The 27,922-nt window shown below is 39.1% G+C and overlaps 2 protein-coding genes across 4 annotated transcripts in view; one reads left to right on the top strand and one right to left on the bottom strand.

Annotated features, from left to right (window-relative positions):
- LOC127656924 (metastasis-associated protein MTA2-like) lies at positions 1-27,650 on the bottom strand. 2 transcript variants are annotated; one of them, XM_052145520.1, is made up of 18 exons: positions 27,216-27,650; positions 19,460-19,527; positions 18,407-18,500; positions 14,186-14,303; positions 13,988-14,051; positions 13,244-13,361; positions 10,798-10,900; positions 9,921-10,020; positions 9,598-9,786; positions 9,417-9,491; positions 9,250-9,308; positions 6,416-6,516; positions 6,163-6,302; positions 5,766-5,994; positions 5,484-5,573; positions 2,068-2,186; positions 1,830-1,975; positions 1-1,759 (listed from the first exon to the last, which is right to left on the bottom strand). In XM_052145520.1, the coding sequence occupies exons 1-18, from the start codon at positions 27,241-27,243 to the stop codon at positions 1,606-1,608; spliced, it is 1,995 nt and encodes a 664-aa protein (XP_052001480.1). In that variant the 5' UTR covers positions 27,244-27,650; the 3' UTR covers positions 1-1,605. The 2 variants fall into 2 exon arrangements, with proteins under 2 accessions (XP_052001480.1, XP_052001564.1); XM_052145604.1 differs by having other exon boundaries at positions 2-1,759; positions 1,830-1,972.
- LOC127657045 (evolutionarily conserved signaling intermediate in Toll pathway, mitochondrial-like) overlaps positions 20,600-27,922 on the top strand; it is a 61,280-nt gene continuing 53,957 nt past the window's right edge. For both annotated transcript variants that reach the window (XM_052145722.1, XM_052145794.1), the window contains exon 1: positions 20,600-20,915. The gene's annotated coding sequence lies outside the window, so the exon portion shown is untranslated. The remainder of the gene's footprint in view (positions 20,916-27,922) is intronic.

Genomic DNA, 27,922 nt, shown 5'->3' with positions numbered 1-27,922 from the left:
AAAAGTTTGAAAAAGTTGAAACCAATTTCTTCCTTCACATCCGTGAACCAAGCCTTAAAATCAACCGGTCTTCCCTCTCCTGACCCACCACCCCACCCCACACACACCCCAATTTAGAACAATGTTAACATGTGTTTTTTCCCCACATTGTTTTTTTTACACAAACCCCCTTCATAAAAAAACTGGTGACACTTAAAAGGGGACAGGGTAACATTTATTTGTTTAGTGTGCAGTGCACGCTCCATTTGTTTAAGAAACATTACAAAACAATTTACAATGAATTTTGTGTTGACGAATCTCAACAAGCAAACAAATCTGTCAAAAAACTGTTCAGCTATTCACATCGTCCAATGTTTACAAAACAAACAAAAAAAAAACCAACTCAAATCAAGGGATTATGCATCAGTATCAGCCTGCAATTGGACCATTAGCCTACTAAATAACCTAATCAAAAACATTTCCCCCTCTCACTGCATCCTTATTGTCATTATCTATAACCGCTAACATATTCCTAGTAGCCCCCAGGATGCCATTTAGATTTTTCCCAAAACCTTTGTGAAGCCATTGCAAGCGTAGCAACATATGCATGGAAAAAGAGCAGAAGTGGTATGCTTATGGCTTTGTTCATAATGTCTTTTGTGGAAAAGGGTAAATATTGAGGTACCAAACAGGCCAAACTGATTGTAACATCTAACTTCTAAAACCTCTAGGAGGGGCATTCTTGAGAAGCTATGGGAGACCACAGGGCTCTTCAAACCTAGGTCTGCCTTACATTCAAATGAACATACTTGACACTTTACTAAATCAGAAACCTTCCTAACTCATCAAAAGTTTGTACAAAGCTAGAATCCTACAATATCTCCACATATCACTGCCTGAAGTAGATCAATTGCAGGATTTTGCAATAAAATAGTCTGCAAAACCAGGTGACTTTCAATAAAAAAAAAACAACAACATCCCAATTGCAGATCTGTTGTATAGAGAAAAATGCAGATTGTATTGCAGTCCATGATGAGTGTGTTGCTACAGGGCCTGAAAAATTTGAACCACTTGTAATGGTTTAAATAAACGGCACATCAAAATAAGTCAGATGCACCCTAATCAATTCGTCTATATAGTACAAAACCAATAAAGGAAGCAACTCGTACTCTGGTTTTTATACACAAGCGACCCAAGACGTTATGAAACAGATGGTAAAAAGACTGTATTCCCTCACACAATTTACACATTCAAACGCACAATAACACACTTTTGAAAAATGCTATTAATATTAATACAAAGACAGCTGGAGAAAAATAAAGTGTGCTTTTACACCATTTTAGAATTAACATGATTTGCTTTAAATTACACAGTTAAAAGTATTTGCAGTTAAAAAAAGCAATGGGAAATGAGGGAATTTAACCCTTAAACTGTAACACTGGGAGTAAAACACTATGGAGTCAGGTGTATGCTGGTGTAAGGATATGGGGGTTTGTCATCGGTGCATGAGTGTGTTTGCGGGTATAGGATTTGGGGGACGACAGAAGACGAGGAAGAGAGAAGAACAGCTGATGGTGGCTGGATTTAACATGCTCTGGCAAATTATGTGGTCTGTTGGAACATCGCTCAGTCCTCCAACACAATAGGCTCACTGGTGCTGGAGGGTAAGATGGGTACAGGAAGTGGCCGGGGTGGCATGGGAAGCTTGATTCTGACTGGGAGGTGTGGTTTTCTGGCTGCCCGCCTCATCTCTGCCTGAGTGAGGTGTTTCCTCAGAGCCCTGTTTCCCCCAGACACAGAATTAGTCTCAGGAAAAAGCAAAAGTTTAAGTGCAAGTTCCTGAAAAATACCTGGTGTCTTTTGTAGCCACAAACACCACTGGATTCGGTGCATCTCCTTGGCTGACCTTCTGCCTCTTAATGACTGACTGGTTGGCTGCTCTCATTCCAGATGTGAACGGTCTTCCATTGGTGGAGAAAGAATTACCTCCAACCTGCTGCCATCGAGAATGATTAGGTGAGGATACAGCATACCGTATGTGTGTACCGGTACATTATTTTCTATCACAATAGGAGTTGTGATACTCACATTTTCAAATGGCCTCTTGCCCAGTAGGGCGGATGCGCTCCGTGGCTGGTTGCCTTGGTTACGGTTGATAGGGGTTGGAGCACCTCGAGGAGCTTTAAGTTTCAAAGGAGCTTGAACAGCTGAAAAACAAGCAATATGAATATTTTCACTCCATCCATTTAATACATTAACACTGTCTTTTTGGTTATATTTTACTTTATTTCCCAGTAAAAACATAAAGCTATCAAAGATTTTTTTAAAGGAATTATTAATTCACATTCTTTGAAACAAGAAAACCTTTTTAAATAGTAATTGACCCTTCGCTAAGCTCCGCCCCTCTTGGCTACCATTACTTGCTCGGACAAGCTTTGCAAATCTCCCCATAGTAATGAAAGGGAGATTGCCATGAACAATGTTTTTTTTTATATTCTCAAATGGAATTTCTAATATTATTATGTGGGCTGGAATGAAGAGTGACATTGTAATGCATATTTATCTGATGTTTTTTGTAAAATAAATGGTTAAATTGGGGGCCCGAGTAGCTCAGCGAGTATTGATGCTGACTCCCACCCTTGGAGTCATGAGTTCGAGTAACTCCAGCCAGGTCTCCTTAGCAACCAAATTGGCCCGGTTGCTTGGGAGGGTAGAGTTACTTGGGGTAACCTCCTCATGGTCTCTGCGGTAACGCGCTCAACAAGACACGTGATAAAATGCACAGATTGACGGTCTCAGACAAAGAGGCAACTGAAATTAGTCCTCCTAGATTAATTACTACACCACCACAAGGACTTAGAGCACATTGGGGATTGGGCATTCCAAATTGGGGAGAAAAGTGGGAAACTTTTTTTTTTTTTTTTTTTTTAAAGGTGCTATATGTAATATTTTTAATGTACTAAATCATAAAATTACCATAATATGTCATTAGAGAATTAGGAAACACGCCATGTTGAAATACTGGCTTTTCCGATAACAATGCTATTGCTAGTATATTCTACTTTGAAGTTTCAATTCCAGGCCGGAATTTCTGTTTATGTTTTGGCCTGTGTGATCCCGCCCACTGCCCACTCACCAATAGCATTTCGACACCACTGTGTTGCCAGATTTGAACAAGATTACAGGCAAACAACACTGCGGGCTGCAGCAATGGAAGCCAGCAAACAACCTAAAATGCCTCGCCATCCATCTAAAAACAACCATAACCAGAGGCGTAGTAAAACAAGGATACATTTTGGAGATGCCTTTGGAAGATGGAGACAGCTTAAAGCCCAGAAATCCTTTAAAACAGATACTGAGTTGGCTAATTTGCATGTCAACATTCTGGCAACCCGCATGAGCTTCAAGTCTGGGGTGGGGCAGACAACTCTCCAATATTTTGGACTGCAGTACCCATTTCAAACACTTGTTGTCAATCTTAAATATAGCACCTTTAAATTACATTGTAATTTGATTGAAAAAAATCTGGGGACTGTGAATCAGAACAGAGGCAAATCATCATCAGTTACATAAAGAGAAAAGAGTCATTTGATAGCGTAAATGAACAGAACTGCTTGTAATGTGTCATAACACACTCACTACGATGCTGTGAACTATTTACTATTGCCTTTATTAAGACCTGAATCAATGTGAAAATTAATTAATGATAAGTTATTAGCTTTAATTTACTTGGATCAAATGTTGGTGTCCTTGCTGAAACATGTTCATTTGGGAAGGCTGACACAGTTTTGTCCATAGCATGCTCTTCTTGAGATTTAAAGATTCTTTTTAAAAAAAAAAAGGCATCTCATGTCACTATTACAAGTGACCCAGCAACAACATTTTTTGGATAATTTCTATAAAATGCCCCTTAAAACTGCTCAAACACACATCACTCCCATAGACTCGTTGGGGGGAAAAGCAAGCGCTTATCAAAGAAATGGGGCATGGCAACACTTGCCAAGATATGATTGGTCTGAAATGCTTTTAAGGTGGGGTTTAGCCAAGGGTCAATTTGGGCCTGTGCCCTGCAGCACATTGTACATCTTATCAGGGATGCAAACTCATGAGAGGTGAAAAGGTGAGTCATAGCAGGTGTTCCAGATGTATATTTTGAGTTGATTTATTAGTTGTATTTAAAATATAGCATTTTGTTTGTTATCCAAAAACAATCCTTTTTTTTATTTATCTTTTAGATTTAAAAGATTGTGCTTTTTTCTTTTACTATTATTAAAACAGCATGACTCAGATGTCATGATCTTTTTTGAGGTTATATTCCACTTGTGTCATGACAAAAGGGCCATTCACACCCAATTCAAATTTAACCCTTGTGTGGCCAAATCATTTGGGCAAATTAGCTTCAGAAAAGGTGACAAAAGCTGAAAGGTGAGTAGTGAGTATCCCTGGTGGTCTTATAAACCAGTAAAAACTGGTGATAGACAATATACATTTCTTAATTTTGAGTTCGACATCGCCCAATCTCATGTGCAACTGGCCACTTACAGAAGTGTTCTAACACACAACTAACAGAAGTGTTAGCTCCCCTTTGTATAATTTCTAAAATATTATAGCAAAAAAAATAAATACAAAATTATGTCTTCAAAAGTTTAAGCATGGACATAAGTCAAAGTAGCAATTTGGGGGCCAAAATGAAAACAGGGCTCTAAGGAATAGTAGTAGTCTGTTTAATGGGTCAGGAGGTGTTGATTGTTTCGCTTACAAAACACTGAATAATCATCTTTTCAAAAACTTAACAGTAGAAAAACTCCAGAAAACACAACTTATGAAAATCAGATGTGATCTTGCACCTTTAAGCCCAAAGTCTACTCGAGTCATCCGGGTTGCTGATCGGAACGAGTGCAGTGTGTGGTGGAAATTTCATCATCGGTAGTCTGCATACATACAGCCTAGATTTTCTCGACATGCAGACAGTCCTCATCTGTGTGTATCATCTGCGAATGTGCTTGTTGTTGACTATTAACTGAGTGTCAAAAAGCAGTCATAGTGTGCATGCGTCAAACGTGTTCATATTCACTAATGGTCCAAAGACAGGGTTCCCACTCAAAGCTAAGTTCCATGCCCAAAGTATAATTTGAATGGCTGAACGCTTGACCGACCATGTGTGAGATGACCCTGAACGCAGAAAACGACGTATACCTGAGCCTTTACACGGTACATGCCATTATACAGACTGCAAGTCCATCACAGCCTTGTTTACATGAAAGTAAAATAAAATATAGCATCTACCCTGACTAAGGTCTATATGAGAGTACATTTTGTGTAATAAGTATTCATTAGAATTTAAGCTTTTTTGTCCTATTTGCATGGCATTTTAATTTATAATATATCTGCATTATATCGACCACAGAAAAACAAATATTGGTCATTTTATAGTGAAAAAATATTAAACAATTATGAGTCTTTCAAAACATTTATCTATTTTGGTCTTAATGCTGAAGACTTACCCAATTCTTTAACTATATTGATGAGGGACGGTCGTGGAATAAGGCGGTTCATCACACCACTCTTCGCCGCTTTAGGAAGCCTTATCATACCTAAAAGAGAAGAGGAAGTCAACCAAAAACTTGAGATAAACCACACAGTTTCAGGTTACTGCATAGAAAGACCTCTACAATTTCAGAACATGTCCCCTCCACTAGATGGCACTATGACCAAGAATGGTAAAAAAAACAAAACAAAACAACAACAACAACACAGTATGACTGTAATTTTCAAAGATTGCTCACACTCTGCTTTGACAGCATTGCTGTTAATAGATGCGTAGGGGCGACGGGCTGCTCGACGAGACTGCAAGATGTCTTGGCACACCCGACGAGCGATTCGAGTGAGTTTGGTTGTCTGCAGGATGAAGGTCTGGCGGTTCTTTGCTAGAAGTTTTGCTCTTCCGGCACTGCTGGTGAACGGGGACATGCCCTGTACTTCCTGGCGGGTCATGTGACCACGTGGAGCTGCATCCTATTGGAAGAAAATGGTCAGTTCACCAATTTTCTATCCAGTGTCCAGTCTCTTGGAAATAATTTATGTCTGATGCATGAACTAACCAACAAAATTAAAATGCACCATGACTGTAAAACATTGTCAATATGAACTTCAAAATCTCAAAAGACAACATGGTTTGCATACCGAGCCAGTTCTTGTGGTACCCTCTAGTTGGGTGGGGGTTTTCAGACCACCGTACTTCTTCCAGTATGTCCAGCAGGATGCGCAGAGTCTGCACTGCATGTTGGGAGGGCCCCATGCGTACCACTGCTGAGACTGGGTAGCTGGAAGAGCAACAAGCCAAATAGATGGATGTAATGATTGTAATGCACAGGAATATTTGAGCTTGTATCCTAACATGGGGCATGATTGGGTAAAATGACTTGAGGGCACTCACTGTGGCAGCTTTCACAGCTGAGGCCTTTCTGGTAGCCAGTGGCCCCGTTCATGCCGGGCTTGTTTCCAGGAGCCATGATCTGGTTGGGGTTTGGCTTGGTGCTGATGGAGGAAGTATTGAGACTCTCAAGCAGCAGGTAAAGATTACAAAAAGCATTTGCCTGTTCAAGTTACAAAACTGCACATAGATAAAACAAGAAACCATTTTTTGTTTTTATCTGATTGTTGCAGATACAAATTAATAAAAGGTACTTCTGATATCCTAATGAAAATATGATTTTCTAAAATATTGTGTGTATTGCGGTCTATTAAACAACAGACCTGATACAAGAATAGGGTACAAAATAGGGCTTAAACTCTTAAAAATTAGGGGTGCTTAACCTTAAGAAAATGTTGTTCATCCACCTAAAAATGTTGTACCAAATATTTCATGAAGCAGCTTTAGTTTCTATGAGGTTTGCTAATTTTGCAACCCAGAATACAGTTTAAAACCCTGATTTTATTTTCTAGCAATAAACATCAGATAAAAATAAAACATGACATTGTGGGTAACAGGGACCAACTAAAGACTTTAGTTAATTTTATGTTAAGATTATTTAGATGTTAAATGTTTCACTCTCTAAAGAACATGAGATTCTTGATTAAAAAAAAGAAGAAAAATGTAATAGAACACCAAGGGTGCTTCTCAATAACCTAATTGATGCTTTCTTGTTTCCTCGCGCCTCCATCCTCGAAGCCTGTGACCCGGAAAACTACCATTCCGCCATCATTAAAAGGACGTATCTATTCTCGCACCACGAGCAGGTGAACAAGGAGGACAGAAGAAGCTCATCGAAGTGGATGCACAGGTTCATACTATGTTAAAGATTTTTTTTTGTCAAAACACCTGAAGCATGCATAAATTCTCCCCCTTTACATCTGATACAACAGTTTTATTTCATGTTTCACCTTTGCGGTATAAATGATCCATATTTCAACAGTACATCTTGAATTATTAGGATTTATTAGGAATACAATATATTCATTAATCAAGTTTCAGCAACATAACAGCAAGCGCTCCGAGGTAATGCATCTGTGTTACTAGGTTTTCACTCTTTTCAAGCCACACTTTCCCAGGACATTTTATGCACCCAACAATTTAAGTAATTTCAAATCGAGATTTATTTCGGCATTTCTGTGTTTTTGATGCTAGTTTCTCACCTCCAGATAAGCAGTTCACTATGTGGCCCGGTGTGATTATTAATCCCCAAAAAGCTGTGATTTAATGACAAACACACAGATTGAATTTTTGTCTAAATGTGTCATACTTCATGAAGTTCTGTGTTTTATAGCTCATGCCAGTTTTATGACAAGAATCAGTAATTTATTTTTGTACTAAATCAATACTTGGGCAAAGCAGAGATGACAGCAGATGTACAGAGAATGTATGTGGCAGGGATTCGTTCATGTAAGATAGCCTAAACATTGATGTTGTTTCATAATGTTCAGCCACCGGCAGTGACAAAACAATACGAATTTGTATATTTGACTCCTACGCCAAATCCTGATCGTTAAGTTGTACATCAACAAAAACCTTGTCAGCAACACAGTCAAACAGTTTTACTATATTTAAATATTTTCCAGGACAAATAATATATTTTTTGGTATTTTTAACCATTTTAGGTATTTTTCAAATTTTCCATGTCTTTTCTATGATTGGAAAACTGCATTGCAAAATTATAGGTTTTCCAGGATGTGAGGGAACCTGGCAAAGATAGTCCCTTTAAAGTGATACTCAAGTGAGCGGGACATTCTATTTTACAAATACATCTTGCTTATACACCGATCAGCCATAACATTAAAACCACCTGATATTGTGTCCCTCTTGTGCCGCCAAAACCGCATCTCAGAATAGCATTCTGAGATAATTTTCTTATGACCATATTTGTACAGAGGGGTTATCAGAGTTACTGTAGACTTTGTCAGTTTGAAACATTCTGGCCATTCTCTGTTGAGCTCTCTCATCAACAAGGCATTTACATCCACAGAACTGCCCCTCACAGGACTTTTTTTTGTTTTTGGCACCATTCGGAGTAAATTCTAAAACCTGTTGTGTGTGAAAATCCCAGGAGATCAGCAGTTACAGAAATACTCAAACCAGCCCATCTGCCACCAACAATCATGCCACGCTCCAAATCACAGAGATCAAAATGTTTCCCCATTCTGAAGATTGATGAGAAAATTATCTGAAACTCCTGACCCGTATCTGCATGATTTTATGCACTGCAGCCATATGATTGGCTAATTAGGTAATCGCATGGATGATTGTTGGTGCCAAATGGGCTGGATTATTTCTGTAACTGCTGATCTCCTGGGATTTTCACACACAACAGTATCTAGAATTTATTCTGAATGCTGCCAAAAACAAAAAACATATCCAATGAGTGGCAGTTCTGTGGACGGAGTTCAACAGAGAATGGCCAGACTGTTTTGAACTGACAGTAACTCAGATAACCCCTCTGTACAATTGTGTTGAGATTAGTATCTCAGAATGCTATTTTGAGATGCAGGTTGGCACTGTTTTGGTGGCACAAGGGGGACCTACACAATATTAGGCAGGTGGTTTTAATGTTGTGGCTGATCGGTGTATTCCCTAGTCCTCATTTCCTTGCATCCTTTCCTCATGTCCTAAGAGGGACAAGATAGGCTGAAAGGAATGGAAACAAGGAAAGGAAATAAAGATGCGCAAGTTTAGAAATCAGAAGCACCCCAATTTGCACCTTATTCATGGGAAATGCCCCATCTATAGGCAGAAAATATTTATGCCCAAAAAGTGCAGTGACACTAAATACTCACTAGGTGGGGATGTACACTTGTTTCAGTTTGCTGTCGGCCTCCGCTGCCTTCAGTCTTTTCTGGGAAGAAAACATTTAGGTTTTTTTTTTTTTACAGTTAACTGCATGCAGGAAAACACAGGGAATGAATATATATATATATATATATATTTTTTTATCGGTCCTTACTTGCTGGATGTAACGATCAGTAGTCTTCCACATGTAGTAGAACTGGACCACACTAGCCAATGACTTCCAGGGCAACTGCAGGACAAAAATAAATAATAATCAAAAACACAAAACCTTGAATATATTACACAACTGTTTTAATTTACATCAGTAGCAATTCAATTGATGTCTTTAAACTCACAAAGTCTTGGCGGATGTCATTAAAGTCTTTGCCATATTTCTCCAGAGCCTCCTCAAACAGCATGGCTTCTGAGGCGCTCCACTCCTCCATCTCATCTCTGCACAGCACTGGCCCACCCAGTGGCACCAGTGTGGACATGGCCTTGGCCAGGTCATAGCCATTCTTTTGCAAAGTGTCCATGGCATGGAACTGCACACAGATTGAACAATGTAGATGACAGACATGAAGGTTAACTGAAGCAGAGTGAGTTGGCAGTGAATAAATGGGGAATGTGTTGGTGGGTATGGGTGCTTAAGGAAGTTTCCCCATGTCGCCTTCCTCACCAGTGTGATGTCTCTAGATGCTGCAGCTGCACTCATGTGAAGACTGGGCTGGCGTATAGAACTGCTACAGTCTAGCGCACGTGCGAACGTGCCAACGGCTCTAAAAAACACATCAAATGTACACTTTAACATTATTAGTCATATTGCTACACAACAATATTTAAAGAACCCCCCCTTTGGCAAAACTATGGTTAAACAAATCCTAAATTAGTCCTAATTTTGGGTCAATTAACCTTTAAATCAGCCAAGTTAGGACATTAGTTCGAGTCATTTTTTGCTAAATATGTTTAAAATGTATAGATCAATCTAAACTGATAATTGAATTTAACACGGACTGTTTGTTTCATAACTGGCCATCCACCCCCCAGGACAGCTACATAACACTCATGTTGCAAACTACTTTATTTTACATTCGCAAATTAGACAAATTACTATGGCAATATACACCGATCAACCTCAACATTAAAACCACCTGCCTAATATCGTGTAGGTCTCCCTCGTGCACCAAAACAGCGGCAACCCGCATCTCAGAACAGCATTCTGAGACAACATTAAGCAGGTGGTTTTAATTTTGTGACTGATCGATGTATGTATCTAAAGACAGTCTCCATTACATCCTCTGCAAGATATGACATAAACCTGTGCTCATAAAAATGTTAACAGTAGAAATGCTGAACAAAGGTCAGAGTCCTCTATAGCAATCTTAATCTTATGAACAAAACCTGCATTAGTACATCTTAAGGTAACACGCTTTTACAAATACTGTCATTAAAAGATATGGATTGAGCCTGGAAGCAATTAATTATGCCTAAATTGCTACAGAAAGTTTCTAAAATTAGCTCCAATTCAGCATTCAGGATAAAAGGGAAATACTAACCGTGCCACCACCAGGAACTGGTCTATCTGAGGATCCTTCAGCTGGTTAATAGGATCCCAAACCTTTGTCTCAAGCTTCTCTTGCACTCGATTATCTGATTCACCTGCAAAAGACAAGAAAACAATGCCTTTAATTATGTAGAATTATCCCTTCAATGATCAACATGCAGCAGGACGATTTGATACTGAATCAGTTGTTTAACACTTTGTCCTAACTAGGCAACACATCAAGTTTCATTTGTCACATGAAATACTGTAAGAAGCAACAAAAATTACAGCCAATCAGCTCACATTTTGTATTTAAAATACAGTTTTGTGAAGCAGGATTTTGGACCAGTGACCACTGTTCCCCCTTGCTGAAGCACATCCAGATCATCATCGATCCTTCACCTGGTCATCTAATGGTTAAACCTAGAGAGGAGAGGCCTTCAAGCCACAGTAACTCGCACCCACTGTGAAATTTGGTGGTGGATCGGTGATGATCTGGGGTGCTTCAGCAAGGTTGCAATCGGGCAGATTGGTCTTTGTGAAGGATGCATGAATCAAGCCACGTACAAGGTTATCCTGGAAGAAAACTTGCTTCCTTCTTCTCTGACAATATTACCCAACTCTGAGGATTAGTTTTTCCAGCAGGACAATGCTCCATGCCACACAGCAAGGTCAGTCAAGGTGTGGATGGAGGACCATCAGATCAAGACCCTGTCATGGCCAGACCAATCTCTAGACCTGAACTCCATTGAAAACCTCTAGAATGTGATCAAGAGGAAGATGAATGGCCACAAGCCATCAAACAAAGCCGAGCTGCTTGAATTTTTGCGCTACGAATGGCATAAAAGTTACCCAACAGCAATGTCAAAGACTGGTAGAGAGCATGCCAAGATGCATGAAAGCTGTGATTGAAAATGAGGGTTATTCCACCAAATATAGATTTCTGAACTCTTCCAAAGTTAAAACATTCGTATTGTGTTGTTCAGAAATTAATATGAACATGTTTTGTTTGCATTATTCAAGATCTGAAAACACTGCATATTTTGTTATTTTGACCAGTTGTCATTTTCTGCAAATAAATGCTCTAAATGCCAATATTTTTATTTGGAATGTGAGATAATTGTTAGTAATAAACCAAAACTGTTAATTTTACTCAAACAAATACCTATAAATAGCAAATCCAGAGAAACTGATAATTTTCCAGAGCTCTGTGTGTGTGTGTGTGTGTGTGTGTATTATATATATATATAAATACACACACACACACACACACACACACACACACACAGATCAGCCAGAACATTAAAACCACTTGACTAATATCCCATCAAGGCATGGACTCCACAAGACCTCTGAAGGTGTCCTGTGGTATCTGGCACCAAGACGTTAGCTGTAGGTCCTGTTACTTGTGAGGTAGGGCCTCCATGGATCAGACTTGTTGGTCTATCACATCCCTTAGATGCTCAGTCAGATTGACATCTGGGAAATTTTGTCATGTTCCACAAACCATTCCTGAAAATGTTTTGCAGTGTGGCAGGGCGCATTATCCTGCTTAAAGAGGCCACTGCCATCAGGGAATACAGTTGCCATGAAGGGGTGTATGTGGTCTGCAACAATTTTAGGTAGGCGGTACGTGTCAAAGTAACATCAACATGAATGCCAGGACCCAAGATTTCCCAGCAGAACATTACCCAGAGCATCATTGCCTTCGCCAGCCTGCCTTCTTCCCATAGTGCATCCTCCTGCCATCTCTTCCCCAGGTAAACAACGCACACAGCAGTCCACATGATCTAAAAGAAAACGTGATTCATCAGACCAGGTCACCTTCTTTCATTGCTCCTTGGTCCAGTTCTGAAGCTCACGTGCCCATTGTAGGTGTTTTCGGCAGTGGACAGGGGTCAGCATAGGCACTCTTTTGCGACACAGCCTCATACGCAGCAAGCTGCGGTGCACTGTGTTCTGACACCTTTCATTCATAGCCAGCATTAAGTTTTTCAGCAATTTGTGCTACAGTAGCTCTTCTGTGGGATCGGACCAGATAGGCAAGCCTTTGCTCACCACGTGCCATTGTAATGAAATAATAAATGTTATTCACTTCACTTGTAAGTGGTTTTAATGTTGTGGCTGATCTGTGTGTGTGTGTAATATATATATATGTACACACACACATACACACACACATACATACAATATATATTTACATATAAATAAATATTTCATTTATATGTAATATAAAATATTCTGCACAGGTGGCCAAAGGTTCTGTTCAACAGAAATAGGATTTGTTCAGCAAGAACAAAAATTAGAGGTGGGCAGGGCAAATTGTGTATTCATGTGATGCTGTTGATGGTCACGGTTGGTTAGGACTTGGTGTTTAACAGTCGATTCCACTGAAGAGCATTCAATGTCAAAAAGGAACAAGGAGTTTTTAGGACACCAAGACAATAAAACCTTCTGACCTTCAGCCAGTTTGTCAGGGATCTCTGCCTGGTATTTGGATCCCACTCTGATCTCTCCCTGGTCTGCCAGCAGAGTCTTCTGCACTGGGTCAAACACCAGAGAGTAGAAGAAACAATCCTGCAGAAAACACACATTCAAAAAAACAAACACATTATATTAGTCCATTTGAAACCACAAATTTCTTTGGTGTTCACTTGGCTATCAAGCATTTTAAATGGTCTTAACCATTTTCTTTAATGTTTTAATTGTATTTTAAAAACGTTTTGCATAAAGAAAAGTTTTTTGTATCGTGTTTTTAAAATTACATTACATTTGTTATGCAAACAATTTTAAGAAAAATCTCCTTCTGTATAAGTAATTATTGAAATAAGCATATATTCAGTATGACAAATACTACCATGACATACAGTACACTGTAAATACATTACAATTCAAAACCAAAATTCAAACCCTTTTTCACATTACAGTAATGAGAATTGGGTGGAAATTAATTGAAATTAAAAGTCACATTGCAAAAAAATAAAAAATAAATCCTGATCTTAAAAATAAATCTTTTCTTTATGCAAAATAGATTTAATTCTCTATTGATTTTGGTGTGAAATAACACCCAACATTCAGTATACTTGACAGGTTACGTGAGATTTACCCAAACAGGGTTGTCATGTTTTGGCCCGTCTCTCAATGGCTTGCAAATTATAGAATTTGTAAACAGAGTGCTCTCGAACAAGCAGATGGACACTTACCTCTCTCTCTAGGTAACCTGTTAAAACATCAGTCTCATTCAAAAGTGTGACGTTGCATTTTCCTCTGTAGAAAAACAATAAGCCAAAACATATGACTTTTAACATAAAAGATGTGCGCTCACCAATATAAAGCCTTAAGCCTGGAATCTAATATGATTATGCACTTCAGTTTTTCTAAAGTGGCATGAGCGTACAGACCGTATGTGTGTGGCAGGAAGAGACTCAAACTGTCGAGACAGAAACAGTTCTCTGTGCTTGAGCTGGTGTTTCTGCTGTTCTGACATTGAAGGCTGCTTGGACTCATCTTCAAAGTCTCCTGAAACACAAACAAACACACACGAGTGCTACGGCATTGGCCTCAATTAGTTCTCCTGATTTTAACCAGATTCCTCTAAAAACACACACAGACATCCAGCCAAAGGCACAAGCATATCAATTTATGGATCATTTTAGATTATGGGCTATGGATCAATTTCACCCCCATTCAAAATATGTTATTTAAAAACACTTCATGATGTTGATTGGTCTGTATTTTTTGGAAAGGAAGGAAATCATTATGCTGCAAGTGACATCACAATTATTTGAATTGACTGCATTCCGAAACATGTACCACAAATATAAGACTTCAGTATTTGTATTATCATTAATTTAAAATGATACGGGAAAAAAATAAGATATTTCTTAAGTAGATGCTCATGTGAGGTGAGGAGATTTGGCAGGACTTTATCAGCCGATCTGTCTGTACTCCACCCCTGCACGGAGCCTAAGGAAACCCTGTCAATGAAAGGGACGGGATCTCAGACCACACCCCTTTCCATTAACCCCTCCTGCCACCCCATTGGCCCTGCCCCCTCCTTTTTCTCCCCTTGGCCAACATGTCCCTGCCAGCTTTACTGGGAAACCCTGTGCAACAAACCTGAGGCACCCATCCCCCATCGAGCAACAACCCCCCCCCATGCACAAGTACGCATTAAAAAAAAAAATAGCTCTCTTCACAGGGCAGACGTGCATTCAAGACACGAATGACAAATCCATCACACACACACACACACACACACACACACACACACACACACACACACACACACACACACACACACACACACACACACACACACACACACACGGCCTCCTCCACTCAAACACACATAACACTTTCACTTTATAACAAAGACACCAGCCAGACAGTGATAACCTAGTGTTAACCCATTGAGTACCGTGGCCTGGTGGGTCCCATGAAGGCTCTTTTGTTCTGAGAGCACGGGCCGGATGGCAGCTGAGGATAAGCACAGAGGACCCGTTCAGGAGGAGGGGGGATTGAAGGAGGAGGAAGGGCAGACGACAGAGAGAGGAGGAGGTGATGTAAATGGTACTAAGAGAGTGGAAGCCCTGATCTTGTGCAACCAGACCGTGCTGGTTTGAAGAGGTTAAGTACAGTGTTAAATGGATGGCCAAGCAGACTTTGACCTCTCCAACCACAACCAATTTGAACACGAACGCCTGCCCATTTCAATCCAATAATTTACTCAACCCTAAGCTAACTTTACACATGAATGACTCACTTAAATGTTAGTTTGCTCACAAGATATATATAGATATTAACCATTGCCGCATGAATTTAAGAAGAAACACCAGTATCAAATATAAAGAAAGCACTCTTGCCATCTTGTGTAGATAATCGTTGATTATAATGGCAACAATCTAGTATTGTTGTTCCCCGCAATGTAGATTGGGCGCAAGTCATACAGTTATGACTTGTGTAAGCCTACAGAACTTGGCAGTTTCCCACAGAACTGTAACACCTGTCATTCATAAACAGTCAACAAATCCCTCATCCCTTGAATTAGGGATGTCAATTTTCAGACATTTTCCTAAACCATCATCATAAAAATTAACAATCTATTAATGGTTAACGTTAATAACGCAAAACGCACATGAAGGACTCATATTTCACACATGCATATTTGATTTCATTAAAATTTGTGGATCGTGGGATATTTCAGACCTTTGCAATAGTATCCAGCTGCAGACCCGCAGCACCACCAGTTTCAGAACCCCAGCGCCAGAACCGGAAGTGAGGGGCTGAGCTTAGGTTCTAACTCCAGCACCATAACCGGAAGTGAGGGGCAGAGCTTACATTCTAAACAGAGTAGCGCCACCTAACGTTTTGGAGCGTAGTTTGCTTTTATTACACACGAAACATCATACTTTATACGTATGTTATAATGATACATTAAGGTACAGTACAATAAGCATCTTAAAACATTGATCTTGTGTATTATAATTGTACATAGTTATCCGTTTCATTGTATTATGAGAGTTACTTCCTGATCATAATGGTGAAAAATAATGCTTGAAACTTATGGGCATTTTATATAAATTATTAATTATTTCACAAGAACATGTGCAGCATGCATTTTTCTTTATGTAAAATAAAACATGTAAAAAAACTAAAAAAAAAGAGAGAAAATTCAGCATCGTTTTAAAAGAAACAATAAAAATGTATACAACAAATGACCAATTCACCCCTAGGCCCATTTTATCATGACAATCCTGCAGCTCAGGTAATGAGTCACCTCACTGAATCATTATATGTCTCTACAAGAGATGAAAGCGCCACACAATAATCTCAACGTAAAAAAAAACCTCAACTATAAGGTAACATTAACTCACAAACAATGCATATAACAGAGGAATTTGGAACAAACACTTTAACACCTTCACAAGATGTCTTCAAAACGTCACTGCAAGGCCCATTTACAACACGCAAAAATGTATCGAACGTAGAATTTTTTTTTAATACAATAAAGTATGACAACATATTCAAGCTTCAATAAGATGATAAAGTTAAGCACAAATTAAATATTTAGCAGATAAACGCTGAACTTAATATATGCGATAATTTTTCACCACATGATGTCAAAAACGTTAGACAACGTTACACAACTCACCATGCTCTCCGCCATGCTTGTCTCATTGTCAATAACTCCGCCCCTCACTTCTGGTTCTGGCGCTGGGGTTCTGAAACTGGGGTTCTGAAACTGGTGGTGCTGCGGGTCTGCAGCTGGATATATCTTGACCTTTGGGCTTATTTTTTTATTTTAATCTTAACATTTTAAGATGTCAGCTGAATGTACCTTTGTGCTTTCCCAGCGATTGCTGACGTAATTGTAGGTTAGGATGAAACAAGGAGAACAACATTGCTTGTTGTCATGTACTTTAACACACTATAATGGTGTGTGCGGAAATCATTAATGTTCATTTAAGGGGGCTATATTTAAGATTGACAACAAGTGTTTGAAATGGGTACTGCAGTCAAAATTCAAAATATTGGAGAGTTGTCTGCCCTGCCCCAGACTTGAAGCTCATGCGGGTTGCCAGAATGTTGACAAGCAAATTAGCCAACTCAGCATCTGTTTTAAAGGATTTCTGGGCTTTAAGCTGTCTCCATCTTCCAAAGGCATCTCCAATATTTATCCTTGTTTTACTACGCCTCTGGTTATGGTGGTTTTTAGATGGATGGCGAGGCATTTTAGGTTGGGTGGAATCGGTTATCTCTGATCCAGTTAGTTTGCTGGCTTCAATGGCTGCAGCACACAGTGTTGTTTGCCTGCAAACCTGTTCAAATCTAGCAACCCGGCGTTGTCGAAATACTATTGGTGAGTGGGCAGTGGGTGGGATCCCACAGGCCAAAACATAAATTGCAGCCCAGAATGGAAACTTCAAAGTAGAATATACTGGCTGAGTAGCCAGTAAAAATTATTTGATCAATCATTAACATCCCTACCTTGATTGTTCTTTAGTTAAATATTTTGGCTGATGAGTTTTATAATTTCAACTACCAATAAAAGTACTCTTAGCTTCATGTAACACATTCTACAATGTTAAATTCTATTCTGCAGATCTTTCCTCGAAATCAGCATAGACAATGAGCTTGTTTACATGCACACCAAGAAAACGGTGTTTACATAAGATTTGAATTAATTGCGTTATTCTCTGCTTTTGACATCAAAATGTGAAGCAGCATGCATTCAACACTAAAAAGCACTGGATAAGCCAGTAAATGTGTTCACATATAAAGTGAAAACATGGAGTCCTGAAAAAGGGAATAATCTTTATAAACAGATTCAGGCAGCAGAATGTGGCATCACTTTCTTTGCTTCTACCTTCAAGTTAAATACTTCAAATGCATAAAAAGTGATGCTTTAATACAGGGTATGATTTGAAAAAGGTTTTGGCTTGTTTATACTTTGGAAAACTAATTGACACTCATTGGTGCTTACACGCCTGTTAAAACGTTAAAAACTAGTTGATGTTTCAGTGCAAATGATAGCTCTACATAATGAAACTTTAGCTCAAGTGTCATGAAGAGATGTGGAAATTAAGGGGAGAATTGAATTGAAAAATTGGGGTACTTACTTGCATTGCTATCTGCCAGTGTGTTCAGGTTGGTAGATATATCTCTCCGCCTGAAGAGACAGACGACCTTGGCTTCTACATTTCCATTGGCCGTCTGGAGGGAGAAACAGTTCAACAAAATTAAGAACCAGCATGATCTCACTATACAGTGAGTGGACTCCCTTAAATACACTTCTGGCCACCTGTATAAAACCTGTGAATCAAGAGCCAAGCTATAACAGTCTTAATGCCCTGGATTTGGAGATGACAGTATGGTAAAACTGGACAGATTTCTATTAAATCAGAGTGGGCTTGGATGATATTGCCTATGATTTACCTGAAACTGCATCAATATTTGTGTGATATACCGGTAGTTAAAGGTTTTAGCACTCCGTTATAAGCCAAGTCTCTATTTGTTAGCTCTCAAAATGCTTTATCTGAAAATAAATAACTAGCATATACAAGTGCATGAAATGTCTATGCACAGATTTATACTTGAACGCAGACATCACTTCCATTAGTTTATCATTCCGCTGAGCTCCACAGCCCCTCAAAATAAGGTTATATAAAAGTGTTTTAATCCCTGCTCCGGGAAACAAGCCTGTGTCATTCTCTGCATTATATAAGTCTCTCATGGCTGGATCTTCATCCCAAACAGCCCAGCATGTATCGACAGACAACAGCATGATTGTTGAGCATTAACAATGCACATCAAAGGGGGCAGGTGACAGAGACAGTCTGTTATACTGCTAGGAGTGAAAAAAGCATTTGCAGATCACTGGCATATGTCAGTCATTTCACCTCCCATCTCTGTGTGGTTTAAATCTCTGCACATGCAATTGATGATGTATGACATGATCAATGATTGGTGGATGTCGAAATCCCCAACCAATCACAGGCATTATGACTCTCGGCAGTAAAGAATGGCGACATTAGATTCATCATGTTGGTCAAAAATAGCTCAAGACCAAATGAAAGCAACTGAATATAATATATTTGCATGCATTATGCAAAATTGTTTATACACCAAACATTTTACTTCTCATTATGATAGAGGGATGTTCCGAAACTCACCTTGTTAAGTTCTTCTATTCTGCGGATCAGATATGGGTTGCTGGAGGAGTTTTCAAAATACACATAATCTGTGGTAGACAAAGAAACAGTCTATAAAGCCAGAGAACTGAGCTTTATATCTAAACATATAGGTTAGTTTATGTTAAATGCACAAATAACTGCAAGCTGTAACAGAATAATGAGTGGAATGGCCGAATTTGCATACATTTGTGAGATTGTAATTTTTGCATTGTAAGTTTACTAGTGCTGGGTAAAAATTTAGAGTTTCTATCTTTATTTGAACAATTTTGAAATCTATCTTTACAATCTAAAAAGATATACTTTTGAAAGAGAGAGTATTTTAACGTTCAAAATTGGCCTCCATTCACTTTCATTATAAGTGCCTCACAGTAACCCAGATTTTTGCTTTTTTTAAAGAAGGGGCAATTAAAAATAAATTGTGATAATCAAAATTTTCATATGCTGTCGATTGAGCTTAACTCGTATTGAACCCGGAATATTCCTTAAACAAATAGCAACTGAACAGCATTGTTTGGGCCCGGTTGTACATTTTGTTAATTACTTTTTTCATAAAAGTACAAAGTTAGAAGGTTCCCTATATAATATACAACAGCTGCAAGAGAATGTCTTTCATATGTTAACAAAATGGACATTATAACTGAAATAAACCCAAAATGAGTAACAATCAAATCGGAATTTAATAAAATCTGGATCGATTTCCAGTCCTACTGAGTAGTGTTAAATGAGAGCATGTGACATAACTGCATGTTGAAATCTATTTATATTTCAGCATTGTTCATGTGATTTGTGACTCATCAATTGCAATGAATGTAATGTAAATGTAACATCATATCTGATGATTTTCCCACAAACAGCTTTCACTCTATTCTCAAACACTGGCTATTCAGTTGAAAATGATCGTTCATGGGCTTTAATACACATGAATAAGATAAATAATTTGTAGAGTCTAAAATAATTTGTGTCATTATGCAGGTGACATGAGCTTCGGTATGGGTCAATACTGAGAGAACATACGATAAGACACTGTCAACAGTGTGTGTACAGAACACATGACACCACTTCAGTTATGAAATCATTTACTCTTCTTTTTTGAGCTGGTCGGCTCTGGAAGTTCTCTGATCTTTGATCAGCCTAACGCTTTCTTTTCTCACCCCGGCTCAGCCTTGTTCTTAAACCTTACCGCAAGGGATAAATCTAAATGGAGGGTTCTCTCCCAAGTCCATGATCTTCATCAATCAGGGAGACAGTGAGGAGAGGCTGGGCCACATGGATCAATAATTTCCTTCAAGAAGAAAGAGGGTCTTGCCATCTGCTCTTCAAGCAGGGTTATGCTGTTTAGTTAGCATATTGCATCTGGTGTTCAGAGCCACCTAAATATCCTCTGAATCTTGAAGATACTGGAAGGAACAGAAACCGCAGACTAACTCAGCTTAAGGTACTTAACATGGGGGCTGAATTATGTTGCCACTTCTTGAGCTCTTTGTCTATCAATCGTACATCAAGTGCACTGCGAAGGAAAGGTATGAGTGACCCATGTCAAAACATGTGAACAGGTGATCAAATTCTTGGTTGTATAAAAGCTTCAACCACAGATTCAAACATCTGTTTCACCACTCATATGCCCTTGTAACAGATCAAATTCTGTCAATACTGCCATAGTGTGTTGTGGAGTAATGATTAGTGGTCGACCGATATGCGTTTTCCGATGCTAAATCTGATTTCTATACAGAACAGTGTGGGTGATATAAATGCTGATATACAGTGCATACAGAAAGTATTCAGAGCCCTTCATTTTTTATGTTGCAGTCGCACCAATCAAAAATAATTTTCTTTTCCACATCAATCTACTACCCCATAATGACAGCAAAAAACAGATTTTTGATAACTTTGAAAATGTATTAAAAAGAAAAAACTGAAATATCAAATAAGTATTCAAACCCATAACTCAGTACTTAGTTGAAGCACCTTTGGTCATTTTAAAAAGGACAAGCTTTCAACTGTAGATGATTCACACAAATGTAAGTTCCTCCTCAAAGCCATTTCCAAAATCTACCGACAACCTTGTAAATAGATTGTGCACATTTTCCATGTAATTTTTGCTAATTTTGAGGTTTGTATGGGTCACTGACAAACTCCCAATCAAATGCAGCCAGTCTGAGCTTTGACACAAGAAAAACATTAATCTGACAGTATGTACACATTCAGAACAGGATCCTCTTCTACCAGACGTCACCCGATATGCACATGACCAGAACTGTCTGTCTGCATCTCTAGACAAGTAGCCTCTTCTCTTTGCATTATAGGTTTCAATTAACACTCTGTGATAAACAATGTAATATTCACCAAACCAAAATGGTCTTAATTATAGTGCGGGTTTAAACCACACTTCAGCTCTCTCTTGCTGACAAAATGTGCAGCTACATATTGCCTTGTTTGAACTTAAAGCCCTACATTATGGGGGGGCCTGGGTAGCTCAGTGGTAAAGATGCTAACTACCACCCCTAGAGTTCGCTAGTTTGAATCCCAGGGTGTGCTGAGTGACTCCAGCCAGGTCTCCGAAGCAACCAAATTGGCCCGGTTGCTAGAGAGGGTAGAGTCACATGGGGTAACCTCCTTGTTGTCGCTATAATGTGGTTCGTTTTCCGTGGGAGTGTGATGAGTTGAGCGTGGATGCTGCGGTAGATTGCATGAAGCCTCCACACGCGCCATGTCTCTTTGGCAACACCTATAACAAGCCACGTGATAAGATGTGTGGGTGGACGTCTCAGATGCGCAGGCAACTGGGATTCGTCCTCCGCCACCCGGATTGAGGCGAATCACTACGCGCCAAAGAGGAATTAAAGTGCATTGGGCATTCCAAATTGGGTGAAGAAAAAAAAAAGAAAGAAAAGCCCCACATTATGGGGAGGGGACAGGCCCTCTTCTTTTGGCAAAAATGTATAAAATTTGCTTAGTCAAGTTTCTGGTGACAAACATATTATTTGAAACAAATGAAAATCGTGCTACATTACAGTGAGCAGTTCAGTTACATCATTACCCATTTTGATCCAAAACAACCCATTTGGCCAAACAGGTGCCAACAGAGGGTCAACAGTCAAGCTAAAAAGGTTCACCCCCCCGTCTCTGTCATAATTTTGGGTTCCACTTGCATTTGTCTCCAGTGGATGCATTGAATGTGCAATGATACCATGTTAGCATTTGCCTGTCGCGAACCCACAGATGCATTGTAAGAGATGGGAAGAATGTGAGCTGCTCTCTGAAGGCATTGTATTTGGACACAACAGGTAGGAGAAATGCATTACACCATAAAAATTGGGACCGCGAGCCTGCAAAGCCGCAAATTCATGTCATCACAAGCTTCCACGATTTCATATCAGTAGCGAACTGTACTTGAGTTCACATGAACCATACCCCCTTTTCATGCGGAACCGTGCGCGCATCAGAGTTTGGAAAACAGCATTCACACTATCCAAACTAACCAAACTTTTACATAATTTGACCAAGGGTGCACACCAAATGTGCTAGTGTGAAAGCTACCTTATTCTCTTGATTCATTAAATCGATCCAGCTCTCATTTCGATGCCTGATGACATAGCATTATTTACTGCTAAAAATTTGTCTGTGAGCATTCTCTGACATGGCACATTTATTGCATGAGAGGGTTGAATGAACATTACATTTATATAGTGCTTTTCTGACACTACACTCAAAGCACTTTACACAGTGAACAGGGGACTCTCTTTAACCACCACAAGTGTGCTGCATCCACCTGGATGATGTGACGGCAGCCATAGTGCGCCAGTACGTTCACCACACACCAGCTACTGGTGGAGAGGAGAGAGTGGAGTTTTAGAGCCAAATCATGGATGGGGACTATTAGGAGGTCATGATTGAGAAGGGCCAATGGGGGGGAATTTAGCCAAGACACCAGGGTTACACCCTACACTTTACGAGAAGTGCTTTAGGAATTGAATGACCACAGAGAGTCAGGACCTCAATTTAAATTCTCATCCGAAGGACGATGCCTTTACTGGGGCATTAGGACCCACACAAAGCACAGGGTGAGCACCCCCTGATGCCCTCCCTAATACCTCTTCCAGCAGCAACCTTAGTTTTCCCCAGGAGATTTCCCATCTAGGTACTGACCAGGCTCAACCCTGCTTAGCTTCAGTGGGCAACCGGTCTTGAGCTAAAGGGTGATGTCTGCTGGTTCAACACTCACTTGTATTTAACATCTGGTTACCATAATTTTTTTGTACAATTAACCACGGACCAGTGCTTCATGCAGGACGCCATGTTTGCATAGTAGGAGAGCAATGTTGAAAATGAGAGTTCAGCTACAGCATTGAAAATGTATCACAATTTTTCAAAGAAAATATATTGATAAATAAGATCAATGTGTATTAAAATCTCAATCTGTATTCAAGGACGCTCCGTGACCAACATCTGAGTCGAACCACAGTTGTTACGGTTTCTGACCATAGAGCTGGATTTGGATGAAGTGGGATATTACAGAGCTTGAGGTCAAGCTCAACAACCTACCTGTCTAAACCTGCAAAACACTAGTATAGTAAAAAAGTGGGACTGTTTAAGACTATTTGGCAAAATCTGAATGGCCATCCTTAAATTACAATCCTTTTGAGAAATGATAACCATACTCTTAAAAACACATAGATATATCAATATAAGCTCAGTGAGAAGAGGCATACTTTTCTTTTCAACTGAGTCCTGACTCATAAACTGTTATCCATTTTGACAAGCAGACTAAGTGAGCTTTTCCTTCCAGAACTCCAATAAAGTAATAAACAGCAGCATCCGTTATCGCAACACAGACTGATTGCCATGACCCATTTATGGCCGATTCCTGGATTTATGAGTATAAAAACACAATGATGTGCATGATTTCCATCTCTCGTTGTCAAAGATGTCAACACATATGTAATGCATAAAGGTAAAATGAAAGACACAGTGAGAAGCAGACAAAGCATCACTGCATCTGTCTGGCAGCAGCAAATCAAACATGAATGTACAGCAGTACATCTTATGCAAAGTATAATGCATGCTGTAATAGCCTAACATCCACCTGACAGGTATCTCCACTGACTAAAAGCAGCAGCTGTAAAAGATGTAGGGATGTGCAAAATTACCAATTTTCATAATCAACTAGTTATGTTAAAGTAATATTCTGGTTTCAATGCAAGCTAACCTCAATCAACAGCATTTATGGCATAATTATCACAAAATTATTTAGACTCGTCCCTCCTTTTCTTAAAAAAAATAATAATAAAGATTTTGGTTACAGTGTGGCACTTACAATGGAAGTGAAAGGGGCCAATTTCTGGAGGGTTTAAAAGGCAGAAATGTGAAGATTTAATAATTTTATAAAAGCCCTTAAATAAATTTTTCCGTTAAACTAATGTATTGTTTGAGCTGTAAAGTTGTTTAACTCGTAATTTTTACAGTCATTTTAGGGTTTGTTGACATTACATCATCATGGCAATGAAGTTGCAAAATTTGCAATAACTTTACACAGAAATGGTTAGTAAGTATCACACTAAAATTCTTTTAACACATATTTTTTATGTCTTGTGGCTATACATTTGAAACAGAGTATTTTAATGTTTACAGACTGGCCCCCATTCACTTCCATTGTAAGTGCCTCACTGGAACCCAGATTTGTTTTTTGTTTTTCTAAGAAAAGGGCAAGTCAAAAGAATTTTTTGTGATAAACAACATTATACCACGAATGCTGTTGATTGAGCTTAACTTATATTGAACCCAGAATATTCCTTTAAGGATAATAATGTAGGCTATAATTAGGCTTCGTTACGTTCACGTGAGCCCGTTCAGACACATTTCAGTGGGACACACGGAGGCTAAATGCAGCACTTCTACATGCTAACTAATGGATATTCAACTAAATGTTGGCTAAATATCTACAACATATCACAGCACAAAACTATCAAAGTAATAGAGGTAAGACATAAGAAAGCTTCCAAGACAGAGTGGCACAAAACCACTTATGCAAATACTGAACGCAGAATGACATGCTTCAATGTAACCAGAGTGCTTCGGGGCGATCCTCGCTGCACATTCAAAACACATAACTGCAAGATCACAATGTTGTTACACATCTACTGTAGTTCAGACATCAAGCCATTTAAACCTTATTTATGGCAACTATTTATTCAAGCAGTGTCAGACAGAATCAGCAAAAGACTTCAATCTCTCCAAAACACCTCGCAAAGTAGAAAATGAGTTACAGCAGAGGATTTAATGTCCGACAGTGATCGTCTTGTGTAGTGTTGCTGGACGATTACTTGACCACTGTCACTATGGCACATCCCTAATTAGATGCAGCGATATTAACAGATCACACCACAGATGTAACTTCAACAAAATAATGCACAATCTATATGCGAAAGTCAGTTGTACAAGTGTAAGTGTACACTTGTATTCCCAACAGCACCACGCTTCATGGAGGCTTTCAGTTTTAGATCTTTCACTGAACACTAAATCTAGTACTACTAAAAATCTACTAAATTGCATGTACACAAGGGCATAGATTTGGCTTGAACATTGCAGTGTGAAGATTTGACATGTTTCCATTGATCAAGGTATAAACATGGGGGGGGTTACTTGCTTGTTCGTTTACCTCCCCTCTACCCCCCTGGAATCTACGCCCCTGCATGTACAGCAAGTTCAAAACGTCACATTAAAGGTGCCTTTTTGCTACGTGAACTGTTAAAATAACATACTGCATCTCTATTTCTGCATCTCTATTTCCTTATACCCCCCAACATATGACAAAGATGAAAGCATTTGCATATTCCATATGCACTCCATATATGAAAGTTGTTATAAGCAGTGTTGGGTAAGTTACTCTAAATAAGTAATTACTAACACTCTTCTACATCAGATTACTGTACTAAAGTGTAATTAGATTACTGTACTAAATACTGTCTGACAAGTAATTGCATTACTTATTACTAATTATTTTCTAAAACACTGATCAACCTTGACCAGATGAAAAATACAAGGATATACATTAAACTGTTCTTTTAATTCTTTCAAATAAATCCTATTATTCATTAACTGAATCCAAAGAATTTAAGGGGGCTGCGTTAAATTAAAAAACATACATTTTAACATTAAACTTTACATTTCGATTTTAAATTCACTGTTTTATATAGAATTGTTCTAGAGTCTATACAGTATTTAACGCAATTACATAAGTAGTAACTAATTAAATGACTGAAAAATTAAGAGTAATCCCTTACTTTCACCCCAATGAAAAAAAGTAATTTACAGTAATTAATTAATAATGCATTACACCTAACACTGGTTATAAGTTTGACAGAATGGCTCACGCCTGGGAACGTACATAGAAGTAAAAATCATCAAAAGTAAATTAACACGTTTTAAAGTGACAGACATGTCAGGCTGATTTGCTTGTGACGGCTGGTCATTTTACAACGTGTCTAAAACTTATAAGCTACAACAAAAACTGTACAAGAGGACGTGTTTATTACCCAATGAAAGTTTGAACAGCTACATGTTGCGAAAAGTAAACTTAAACACACACACAAACGTATATACATAAAAAATAGTTAACCCGAAAGCAGCCGTAACGAAACTAGCCTAGCTCGCTTAGCAACGGGACTGCGCTCATTGTAACCAATGTAATGCTAATGCTAATCCAGCTGCTAATGTTAGCTGCAACAATAATACTCACCTCCAACTCGGTACATGTTGGCCGCCATTCTCTTACTCCCCTAAACAAACACAATAACGAAGGCTTCCCTTGTTGTTTGGGCAAAATGTGAATCCAAAAAGCGGCGCAGTTTATTTATATTCTCGCATGCATTGGCGTACTTCCCCCCCGTAGCGAGACAAAGCCGGGACCCGGCACGGCGCTGCCGTTGTGGCGGGTAAAAGTTTAAAGTTTCCGCTACAGTGTTTCTTCGGATGGTAGAAAAAAAACTCGCGTCTTCGTTTCGGCGCTCTCAGGCATTGACGCATTCACACAGGCATGCACACACGAGCCCTTGATAGCCAGCCTGTCTATCTCTTTCTCTTCCTCTCTCACGCCACTCTTCCTCCCATCCTCCGCTCCCTGCTTCATCCTCCTCTTCTTCACCTCCGCTCTGTTTCACTCTCACACACGCTCGCCGACGTCATCTTCGGAAGCTCATAACGTCACTTCTAATTCGAGTGACTCCCGCGAAACTTGAGCGCCTGCCTATGCAATAAAACTGTTACAGTGTAAAGTACCTCGCAAACATTCTGGGAATTCATATAGTGCACTTGTTGGTGCATCTAATAGAATCAGAATCAGCTTTATTGTATGCTTACACATACAAGGAATTTGTCTTGGTGACAGGAGCTTCCAGTGTACAACAATACAAGAACAGAAGCAAGACATAGATAATTAAAAACAAA

This window comes from Xyrauchen texanus, chromosome 1 (assembly GCF_025860055.1).
Source record: "Xyrauchen texanus isolate HMW12.3.18 chromosome 1, RBS_HiC_50CHRs, whole genome shotgun sequence".
Taxonomy (NCBI): Eukaryota; Metazoa; Chordata; class Actinopteri; order Cypriniformes; family Catostomidae; genus Xyrauchen; species Xyrauchen texanus.
This window is presented reverse-complemented; position numbering and strand designations above follow the sequence as displayed.

Bases quoted from the DNA above. Each gene is read 5' to 3' on its own strand.
- LOC127656924 (XM_052145520.1), bottom strand. From the start codon at position 27,243: ATGGCGGCCAACATGTACCGAGTTGGAG. The intron at 18,501-19,459 runs GTGAGTTTCGGA...TTCTCCCTCCAG, and splicing joins GAATAGAAGAACTTAACAAG to ACGGCCAATGGAAATGTAGA. The intron at 9,309-9,416 runs GTAAGGACCGAT...TTTTCTTCCCAG, and splicing joins CTGATCGTTACATCCAGCAA to AAAAGACTGAAGGCAGCGGA.